This window comes from Crocodylus porosus, unplaced genomic scaffold, assembly GCF_001723895.1.
Source record: "Crocodylus porosus isolate Cpor-Errol unplaced genomic scaffold, CroPor_comp1, whole genome shotgun sequence".
Taxonomy (NCBI): Eukaryota; Metazoa; Chordata; order Crocodylia; family Crocodylidae; genus Crocodylus; species Crocodylus porosus.
The window spans coordinates 79,556,615-79,568,436 of record NW_017728943.1 but is presented as its reverse complement, the minus strand read 5'-3'; the positions used below and the strand labels follow the sequence as shown (position 1 = coordinate 79,568,436).

Sequence of the window (11,822 nt, the reverse complement as noted above, 5' to 3'; positions counted from 1 at the left end):
CAGTCCCTGATGGCACGCAGTCTCTGGACTGTGGCCTGGAGCTCCTCCAGCTGGTGCACCAGAGACCCCAGCAGGGAGCAGACCCCGCAAGGGGAGGGTAGCTTACCATATCCTTTCCCCAAACACTGCATCATTTAAATCTTCAGGGGCATGTGCTAGCTGTACCAGGAACACATACAGACTTTGCATGCAGTTCCAAAATATATTACTTTTTACTTTGATAGCATAAAAAACAGAAACAAGGCATAGTTTTAGACAAAATAATAACATTTCCCATGTGTATTTCTTGCCTCCTGTGTGCATTTCCCTAAGTAAAGAATTTTTAAGATAGAATCTTATAAAAAGTTCAGGATTCACCCTCTCTGCAGCTGCTCCAAATCTGTTTTTCTTTGACCTTGGTAGATCTTCCAGTTAAATATGACACCCTTTCTCAAAATGCATCTATTCCTATCCTTTCTTCTACTGAAAAGAAGGACTTTCTGGGTTTTTTTGATCCATCCAACCTCTGCGTTTAAAGGTTAGCATCAGAAGGTTGCTTGCTTTATTTTGTGCTTGGGTATTGGCTTTTATAGATTGCATAGACATTAGGGCTGGAAGGGACCTCAAAGATCATTAAGTCCGGCCCCCTGCCCCGGAGGCAGGAAGTCAGCTAGGGTCAAAGGATCCCAGCAAGATAAACATCCAAACATTTCTTGAATGAGTCCAGAGTAGGTGCCTGCACCACTTCTGGAGGGAGTCTATTCCAGCTCTTGGGGGCTTGGCTGGTAAAGAAATTTTTTCTTATGTCCAGCCTAAAACAGTCTTGGAGGAGTTTATGACCATTGGTCCTGATTTTTCCTTGAGGCACTCTGGTGAACAGATGTTCTCCTGGATCTTGATGTACACCCCTTATGTATTTGTAGGGAACCATCAGGTCCCCCCTGAGTCTGTGCTTTTCCAGGCTGAAGAGTCCCATGGCTCTCAGCCTTTCTTCATAAGGCCTATTCTCTTGCCCTCTGATCATGCACATGGCTCTCCTCTGGACTCTGTCAAGCTTCTTGACATCCTTCCTGAATTGCGGAGACCAGAATCAGATGCAGAGTTTGGTTTGCTTTACCAGCTGCGATATCGCATTGGTGGCTCATGTTCATGTTGTGGTCAGTCATGACCCCAAAGTCTTTCAGCAGTGGTGCTAGCAAGCATAGAACTACAGAGGCTAAAGTATGCTGCAGGTTTTTTTCCCCGAGGTGTAATACCTTACATTTATTAGTATTAAACATCATCAGGTTTGTATCCACCCACTTACTAGGTTTATACAAGTCAGCCTGGATCACTAGCCTGTCCTCAGGTGTGGACGCTATGACCCAAAGTTCAGTGTCACTGGCAAACTTAGCCAGTGGGCTTCTGACACCAATGTCCACATTGTTGATAAAGATGTTAAAGAGAACCAGTCCCAGGACAGAACCTTGGGGGATGCCACTGGACACAGGGCACTGTGCTGATTCGCTACCATCAACCACTACTCTCTGGGTCTGACCTGGGAACCAGTTTCCCAACCATCAAACTGTGGTGTAGCCACAGTTGGCCAATTTTTCCATGAGGAAGTCATGGGACACCAGATCAAAGGCTTTTTTAACGTCCAGATATATGACGTCAATCTCTTCTCCCTTCAATCCCAATCCATTTCAGAGCAACTGGTTCTTCAAGCTTCAGCCAACCTACTCTCCCTAGGTATTTCCATCTGAATTAGATGACTTCTAGTGTTTAACAATGCACTGTTCTAGGCTGGGATGCACTGTACCCTGACTGCTAATGGCTGTCTCCATTTCTGCTGGTATTCCATGAGTTAATTAATAAAGTCAAATAGAATGCAAAAGTTAGATATACATTGCTTCTCAACCCGCTATCAATCCTTGCTTACTTGTTCTCTGTTGTTTCCTTGCAAGTGTCTGTTTCTGTGGTTCCCATGTAGTTGGGATTACATAATATCCTTTCCCCTGAGGCTGAGGGAATCTAGCATTTCCGGCTTGCTCGAAGCAGGGGCCTTGGATTGGTGGTCCACACTTCTGTCTGTGCCAAGTCATGTCTGCTTACATATGTGGCCTGGCAGGACAAAAAAAGAAAAACTTTTCTAAAACAAAATGAGATTTTAGGGGGGAGCAAGGCAGATTTCTGACCAGCTTCACATTAGTCAATACAGTTGAAAATTGTGGCCACAGGTACCCCTGAGAATCATTGCAGAATGCTTTTTTTATGAGGCACATTCTGCAGTGTAGAACAAGACTCTTAAATTCACTTTTCTAGTTGTTTGTACTATTAATTATGCCCTCACAATAATGAAACTCTGTAGATGCTGCTATAGAGGTCAGTTGCCTGTAATTGAAAGTCTTTGAGACCAGTGTCTCTGAATATTTATATTATCCACTCATTCCCCTAATTGCTCGGAGTTCCAAGTTAAGTTTGTGTTTTCAGGCTTAAAAGAAATAACTAACGTGTGGAGAGCAGCACTCTCTTAAATAATTTTGGCTCTGGATATTGGGTCCCAGGAGGAGGCCATCCAGGGACACATTTCACAGCTGTAGCTATACAAAGGCAACACTTTTATTTATAAGCAAGCAAATTCCTTTTCACTAAGCAGCACTTGGGTCACTTATGCTTAATTATTCTGATTTGGAAAGTGAAGCCAAGGAGAAGCAGAAAGGCAGTTATATGAATAATTCCTTTTGAAGGAAAGCAAATTATTTTGTATGTATGCCCCAGAAAATAACTCTTATATTTTTAAATTTTAAGGTATGAATTATACTTAGGACTAGGCACTTTCCTAGACTAGACTGAGGAGGAGTATTATCAGGAAATACAGTTAAAGGAGTGTGGGTTTCTTTCAGAAAACAGTTGGGACTTTTTTGTAGTTAGTCCTGAGTTGTCTGTCCCTGTTATCCTAGAATTCATTAACTTTTTGCCCAACCCATATTCTTAATAAGCCCTTCTGCTCATTGCCACTTTTATACATCTTATTTAAAAAAACTGAGAGACAAATGTCATGTGTATTGAGTACTAGTTGAGAAAGAAAACAAAGCCAATCTCAGACAAGAAAAGAAATATCAGATCATGAATGCGCACAGTAGAACAGTAGTTAAGATATAGTTGTTTTGATAGTTTGAGGGCCAAATTTTCAAAGGGCTGTGCAATGAGTGACATTACATGGGGAAATACTCTGTTTGCATGGACATATTGGTATTCATACATGGGATTGCTCAGTTTGCCTGTAAAATTGTAGGACATTTGTTCGTGCAACTGTGTATGTATTTGATGTAGCTCATCTGTTTTCTGCGGTTCCCAAAATTTTACCGATGAAGTAGAAACACTGTTTAATAATAGTTCTAATTTCATGCAGGAATTTCTGGCTAGCAATCCTTCTCTGACTGAAATCAGAGCTGAAATTCTTCATTATGCTACTTTTGAGCAAGAGATTGAGGATTTAAAACCTACTATTCTTGTAGGTCCAATTGAATTGCAGACAGGTATGAGTATTCCTTTTTCCTTTTACGTAATGTAAAGGTAATAGATGAATGTAATCGTTATATCCTAAATCATCTGATTTATTGTATAAAATGAAGTTTATTGATTAATGTGTGCAATGATTGTAATCAGTGGTCATATAAGAATGGGAATTCTTAGAAATCTTTTTATTATTATATCTATGTGTGCTTCTTCCTACTTTAGATACTTTACAGTCTAATGCAGTGTACGACACAGACTGACTCAGGCTAAGTATAGACATTCAAAAAGCCTGAGGTGGAACCAGTTTAATTTTTGCACTTTATTCTAAACACCCTAGGTTAGACAGGGAATGAACAGAACAGACATTCGCCCTTTAGTGGGAGTGGGCACATAGCTTGTCTGCATTGGCCAAGGCCAGCAGGTTGAGAGCAATTTCGCATCCTGCCTCCTGCACCTAAGCAACGAGACTCAGGAGTCAGCCAGCTGTCCCAGTCAGGGCCACCTACTATACACTGTGCCCAAGAAGTGTCCTGGGCTGGGCCACTGACTTTCACGTGGCAGATAAGGACAAGGTCACCCAGACTGCCATTGTTGCTGGGGTGCTGTGGCACCACCTCCAGACCATAAATTGCCAGTACTGGGCCTGCGCTACCAGCAGCAACTGATGGAAACAGATTGTCCTGGGCACCTGGGATATTGGACAGTGGGTCAAGACCTTCCACATGTGCCAGGCTACCTTCATGGATATCATTGTCCAGGTGGCTCCCACAACACACACCAAGACATTGGCATATGGCAGTCCTTCACTTCAGGAAAGTGGGTGGCCATTGCTGCCATGAAGCTGCCCTCACCCCCCAGCAGTTACTGTCACATCACCAGCCAGTTTGGCAGGGGCAAGACTATGGTTGTTGAGGCCATTCAGGAGGTGTACCCGGTCATCTAGGATATCCTGGTCAGCTGCTTCATCTGCCTCATCAACCCACAGGAGGTGGTTGCCAGTTTCTATCAATGGGCTTCCCCAACTGCATAGGGGCTGTGGATGGCACCCACATCCCCATCCTTTGCCTGGTCTAAGGTGCCCAGGTGTTAGTCAGTTGTAGGGGATACTTCTCTGTCATCCTGCATGGCATTGTCAACCACCAGGGCTGCTTCACTCAACTCTCTGCTGGCTGAGCGGGGAATGCCCATGATGTCCACATCTTCCACAACTCCCTGCTCTCTAGGCTGATGGAGAGTGGGTGCTATGCTCCTGGGGTTCCCGATTTCATCACTGGTAATGTCATGATCTCCCCATCATCATCATCGTCAGGGACTCGGCTTACCACCTCATGTCCTGGCTGATAAAGCCCTATGTAGGACAGTTGGATTGCCAGAAGGAGAACTTCAACTACTGCCTGAACAAGCCCTGCATGATGGTGGAGTGCTCCTTCAGCCACCTTAAGGCATGGTGGTGGAGTCTCAGTGCACACTTAGAGGTGGATATGGAGAACCTGATGTGACTCATTGCATGTGTCCTCCACAACATCTGTGAGACCAGGGGATAAGTCTTCCATGCAGCCTGGGCCAGGAAGGCCTGATGTACAGAATGGGAATGACAGCATAGGGATAAGGGAGATGGCAAGCCCCCCCACTGATCTTGGGGACTCCATCCCCACACAGCAGCAGGCAGTTTGGATCTATGAAGCCCTGGCCAACTACATTCTTACCCTGGAGGACCAGGAGCCCTCCCCAGATGAGTAGAGCCAGAGGCTGGAGGCCTCTGAATGCCTGTGCCCTGGTACTGGGCTCTGGGTCTCCTGTCCCAAGCTCCTCTGGCCCTGCATTCTGAACAGCACTGCCCACAACCCAGGCTTCCTGGGCACTGTTCACCTTTCCCTTCCTCCCCTGCCCTTGCAGGGGTACACACCAGAGCACAGAGGAATGTGGAGCAAGGAAGAGACATGCCTTAGTTTTTAATAAAATGTTGCAGCTGCTAAGCTTTCCCTGTGTTTAATAAATAAAACTTGTTGAACAGTGCCCAGGTCTCTCTTCCCAATTAACACAAACCAGCAAACCTTTGGAGAGCGCAGGGAGTTTGAGAAAGGGGCAAAAGAACCTGGAAGGGGCAGTTAGAACAGGGGCAGGGTTTGGGGGAATGCCTCAGGGGCTGAACTCAAGAAACACAAAACCCTGAAGGGGAGGCACAGGGTACAGGGGCTTTTCACTTGGCACACTACTCCCTGAACTTAGAAGTGAAGACCATGGACTTCCCCCTGTAGGAGCTGGACAGGTGGGTGATCCCAAACCCACTGTGTGCTTGAGAGGGCTGTGGAGTGGAACCAGGGGTGGGAGGTGGCTTCTGAGCTAGAGGGAAGAGATAGTGGGGCACAAGGCATTGCCTCAGCAGGTGCCATAGATTCCTGGCTCTCCCTCACTGGACCCCAGGAGGCCCATGTCATGCAGCAGGCCTGAACACAGTGCTGCCTATCCCCACCAAAACTGTTGCCTCCCCCACAGCAGGGCTTGGGTCAGGAGGGGGACTGCAGGGAGCAAAATTAACTCCCAGACTCCCCAGCTGGTAGGTGAATGAGCTGGGGCAGTGGGCTCTCCTGCCAGACACTGTCCCAGTGACAGCCTGGCTCAGTGGGCTGCACTCTTCCCCCTGTTCTGAGTACTCCTGTATCCCTTCAGGACTGGCCTGGAACTGCTTGGGGATCCTGTGCACATGGGGTGACTGCCAGTATTGGGGGAGGCTGATTGGGTGTGGGAGTGTGGTGATGTCCCTGATGGCACTGGTGCCCCTCCTGTGTGCCATGCTTCTTGCTTATGGCCCTGTGCAAGGGGAAGTCAAGGTCTAGGTTCAGTGCACCTCAGTTCCCATATCCTGTGATGGTGTGGGGATTAGCACGAATGGGACAGACTCCTTGTGAGCTGGCTCCACCAGCTGTGCTGTTGCCCTGGGGACCTGCTCTTGGACTTAGTTATCCTGCCATCCTGGGGCCTCCCTATACCTGCTCCTCTGGCAGAATCCCAAAAGGTGACTCCTCCTGCCCCTGAGCAGTGTTGTAGGTGTGCATGGTCTCAACAGCACTGTCCTTGGTGAGAAAGCAGGACAGCTCCTCAGAATGGCCTGGTCTGCCTCCAGGCTCTGGATCTTTCACTGGTGTCATCTATGTGGTTATACTGACATGGTCTGGGCACTGCATCTAGTCCCTGTTGTGGCCCCACTCCTGCATCTGCTAGGTGATGCACTTGAAGACATCCCTGTTGCATTATATTTTCTGGAGCTGGTGCTGGATCTCCTCCTCATCCCAGATGACAACGAGATCCCTCATCTCCCCATAGTCCCAGTTGTGTGCCCAGGGTTGCGTAGTGGAGGAGGAAGGGATGGGATGATTCATGGTTTGCGGTGGTGCCTGTGGGATTTCAGCGTCTGTGGGTGGGTGAGGGTGTAGCTGCAAGGGGGTGGATGGAAGGCTGGAAGAGCAAAGGATGTGCAAAGGTGTGGGTCCTGGCGTGTGACTCTCCCTCTCATTGCAGCTGGGTGTGTCTCCTGCTCCCACGTAACTGGGGCTCCCTTGGTCAGGCCATCCCCACAACCTTAAAACGTTCCAGGGGCTTCAAGCAGACACCCCATGATTCTGGCAATGCTGCATGGCCAGGCCTGGAAATTTCCATTGACCTTTACCTGCAAGACAGAGGCAGCTTGCCATGCCCCACCTGAAGGTTCCAGGGGCATCTGCTTGCTTGCCCCAGTTTGGAGGCTCAGTGCCCTCCCCATACCCCACACTGTAGTACACTGTAGCACACTGTAGTTGTGGGCCAAAAAAAGCCTTGTGGCATGCCAAGTGCCCATGCCCTAGGTACCTACCAGCAGTGGCTGGCCTCAGAGGCCACAGGGCCTCCATGCAGACCCAGTCCCAATGTTCTGCCTCCTGCCACCCTGACCCGCTAGAGGCAAGCCTCCCACACTAGCTCCTGCTTCGGGGAAGGCCATTCTGGGGTCTGAGGGCAGGATGCTTGGCTCTCATCATTGAGATGTGGTGTGTTGGTACTAGGGTTGGGCTTCTGCAGGTCTGAGCCAGTGCCTGGTGCTAAGGGGATTGGTGAGTATGTGTATAATGGGTGCTAGGCCTGAGCTTCTGCAGAGTTGAGCTGGTATGAGCCATGGGGTGGGTGTGCAGGTGACAGGGCTAGGCTCCTATGGGGCTGAGCCAGCATGCAGGGCTTCTCCTGGGTTCAGCATAAGGTATTTGTACATCATCAGATGTTTCACAACCTGGTGGAGTAGCACAGTGTGGGGACACAGGTGCTCAAGTGCCAGGGCTGGTTCAGGGCCACGGACACCTCCCTCCCTCCACCAGTGACAGCTGGCCAGAGGCAGGATGCAGGGCTATGCGGAGGGTCTGTGCTGCCTTGGCTCTGTGGCAGCCCAGAGGTGGGGGGTAGGTTAGACATTTGGCTGGAGCAGCCAAGTATGAACTGAGCTCCTGCATGCCTGCAACGTAACTTGAGTTAGGAGGGGATCTGGTGTAGAAGTTTGATAGAATGGTCTACCCTAAATTGCTTAAGTGTGACAGTACATTGAGGTCTAACTTAGACCAGAACCCACCATTTTTAAACTGGTCTGTGTGTGCTGAACTTCAGCTGGCAAATTCATCAGAAGAAAAATAGTTTTTTTCTTTTCCCTTTTTTGCCTTTTTGATTAGAAACACTTTTCTGGGTTATAGGATTTTTATGAGAGAATTTAACCCTGAAATACTGTCCTTAGGCAGACATGAATAGTAAGTCCGTCAATGCAGCCCTTAAATAACCCACATTCCACTCAAAGTGACTCATCATCAGTCCTTTTGTAGTTTTTTCAGGGCTCCTGTTTCTCCACAAAGGGAAATATGATTTGGTTTTGAAAAAAAACTCCAAAAAAAGGAGGGCATATAAAATGGATAAATATGCTTTCACATAATCCTTCTTTGTGAATATAATGATTATATTAGGTTAGCTATCACTCATCTTCCATTGCTAGTGGTAATAAATGTTGTTAATTAAAATTTTCTTTTTTCAAAAATAACTACTGAGTCAAATCCTTTTTTAGTGTAAATCAGTTTAATTTCACTAGCTTTAATGGATCTTCATTGATTTGCAGAAAATGAGACTTGTCTGAGAATCTAAATAAATACAGTTTAATTGGACAATTTTGTTCTTTTGTTGTTCATCTAATTTTTTTTCATTTTCTAGTGAAATAAACTTGTTTTTAAAGGTTTATAAAATGTACAAAGCAACCACAAAAATGAACCAGTACATTTGAAATGTTTATGAAGCAATTAAATGTTATAATTTGGTTCTGTTCATACAGCCATTCTTCTGACCAGAATTACATTGTAAAGATATATACATGACTTGTACATCAATAGTGTGGTTTTCTTGAGAGAATTAAAATTTAGATGCAGTAAAGTCATGTGTGTGTTTTGCAATTCAGGGCCATTGAAATTAGCTTTGTCAATTGAAGCCAAAGCATGGAAAATGCTGCTCTGTCGTTACTTAAATGAGGAATACAAGAAGAAAATGACTGACATTATATCATTTATAACTGAATATTTAAAGAAATTATCTCGACCCATTCGTGACTTAGATGATGTCAGATTTGCAATGGAAGCTTTATCCAACATCCGTGATAAAGAAATACAAATAGATATGACTTTAGGACCTATTGAGGTAAGACCATTCTTTTCAGACTTTTTGTTTAAAACTTTAGTTAAAATGGGATGTCTGTATCCCATCCCCTGGCCAAATGTGTCCTGCTCATGGGGGTCCCAGGTTGGTCTTCCTGGAGACCCAACCTGCCTGCTCTATCTGGCACCCCTGGCAGTGGGTAAGGGGCAGACAGGCAGGGCTGGCCAGGTGGCGGGGCCAGGTCCAGTGGTGGTGACAACACTAACAGAGGCAACCGGAAGGAGCCACCACCACTGGGGCTGTTGGAAAGCAGAGTCTGGTTGCTATGCTACTCCAGCCCTGTACTAGAGGGTGGTGGGACTGGGTGCACTCACTGCAGTGTGGGCTGCCCCCCACACTGTGCCAGGCAGGGCTGAGGGACTCACTGTGGGACAAATAAAATCCCTTGGTAGGCTGGATCTGGCTCGTAGAACATATTTTGCCTATCTCTGGTATATATACTATGTACTATGTTTTTTCCTAAATAAATTAATCAATTTAAAGAATTGCAATTTTTGTTTATTTGTCCACCTTTTATGGAGAGAAAAAAGGTTAAATACTAATTTTTTTCTTCCAGAAAGGTTGTATATCAGCATATCAAAAAGATTTCAAATTGTGTCACCAGTTTTGGTACCTTCATATTAAATGGGGGCTAAGGGAGGTATGTAATGGAACTTAATACAGGGAAGACACAGAACTAATTATTTTTCAGGATCAAATTAAAATAAATTCTTGGAGCAGAAGCATAATTCCCCAGACTTTCCTATGTTGTTCATTCACATTGTTATAGGCATATAGGAAAAGGTAATTGATTGTATATTTTATTTTATTTTAGTAGTATAAATGTATCCTAGGTGCTTTGAGAGGAGTTTAAAGAAAAGGTTTTACACCAGAGGGTTTATAATCAGTAGATCTTGCAAACATTTATTCAATAGATTTTATAAGTAAATAGTTTCATTGATATTAATGGGATTATTCATATGACTAAAGTCACTGCTAGGGTATGTGTACACAACACAATGCACACTACATGAGTGCAGTACTGTACAGAGGTCATTTCCAGGCTTGGTCAAACTGTGGAACAGCATACTGACCTCAGGCATAGAACCACTGGCACCCAGGTCCCCATTCCCACCACAGCAGGAGCATAGATCTGCTTGGTATACAGGGGAGTTGAGACAGCTGAAGCAGGAGGGTGGGCAGTTAGAGCACGGAGCAGGAGATTAGGCTATTAGAGGTCACTCTCAACCTGTGCCAGAGCCAAGTGACTGTGGCATAGATTGTTTATAAAGGACTATAGTAGTATGGCAGTGGCAGCAGGAAAGATGTTTTTCTTCTCCTCTGCTATTGTATCTGCAAAGTATTGTCCACCGGAACTTTTCCAGATGGTGTATGGCTTGGTAAATCCTGATCATTTCTGCCTGGAAATTGTCATCCACGGTCTTCTGTGATTATTTCAACACCTACTTTACAGAAATAATGTTTGTATAAAGTGTGGCTTGGGTACCACCAATTTAGCTATAGAGTGTATATTTTGACTTGGGAAGCTCAGCCTTGTCTGGACCAGTTTCATTTGTTGTGATTCACCAATGCAGAAGATGAGTTTGGGGAGATACAGGTGACCATTTGTGAACTGGATTGATCACAATCCTACCTTATAAAACCAGCCCCAGGCAGATTGGAGCCATTGCTTGTAAGCATGGTCAGTGCCTCATTTTGGGAGGGTGAGTGCTGGACATACTTAAGTTGCATTTTTCCATCCATTACTTGAGAAAATCTGTTTTGACATTGACTTTCTCATCCCTGTTTCCCCTTTTGGGGAAGGTGATTGTATGGGTGTCACTTGACAGCTCCAGATATATCTGGAGTCTTTTGGATACCTGGCTTTAGTTCATGATCTTTTCCTGAACATTGATAGGGGAAACAGTACCCTGTTGATCCTATTAATTCTTTCAGCGATCTGTTCTTACAGTTGACCACAAGGTGCTAATAACACAGTTTCATGATCTGGTGGGTATTTGCAGGACCACCCTTCCATGCTTTCCTAGCAGTAAGGTTTTGAGGGTGGTGATGGGCAAGTGCTTGTCCCATAGGGACCTTTCCTGTGGGGTGTCCCTGGGTTTCATCTTGTTACCCCTCCTATTCAATGTGTACCTGAGGCCACTGGGAGAGACTGTGTAGAGATTTGGACTGCTGTCAGTGTGCTGATGACACCCAGTTCTATCTTTCCTATTTGTCTGGGCCTTCAAAGTAGCAGAGTGTGCAGTCTTAGAATAGCAGCTGTGGAGACACTTTTTTGACAAAAGATGTGAGAATGGGAACAGGCTCAGGTAGCTTCTTTTTTGTGGTTGATGCCTGTGAGAGAGATTCTAATGTGACTAATACCTCAAAGTGTGTTCCTGAGAGTTAAAGGGATGCATGGAAACCCCCTCCCCACCATGTTGTTAGAGGTATCTTAAGCTGCCCTTAATAAAAACAATCTTCAAAATGGCCACCAGACAGCTTACAAACTTCACATAGCCATTTATCTCAGGTTACCATAACTTTTTTCCTTCTGATAGGAAACTATAAAGTAATCTAATGATCCTATTTCCTCCTTTAAATAATTTATGTCCTATTTCTATAATGAGGGTAATAAAATCCACAGCGTTAAG

The 11,822-nt window shown here is 45.5% G+C and overlaps 1 protein-coding gene across 1 annotated transcript in view; it reads left to right on the top strand.

The window, feature by feature from the left end:
* The window catches only part of DNAH8 (dynein axonemal heavy chain 8), a 310,177-nt gene that overhangs the window by 85,585 nt on the left and 212,770 nt on the right, over nucleotides 1-11,822 (top strand). The window contains exons 28-29 of the mRNA XM_019549625.1: nucleotides 3,374-3,500; nucleotides 8,936-9,171. Of these exons, the coding sequence (XP_019405170.1) occupies nucleotides 3,374-3,500; nucleotides 8,936-9,171 (363 nt within the window). The remainder of the gene's footprint in view (nucleotides 1-3,373; nucleotides 3,501-8,935; nucleotides 9,172-11,822) is intronic.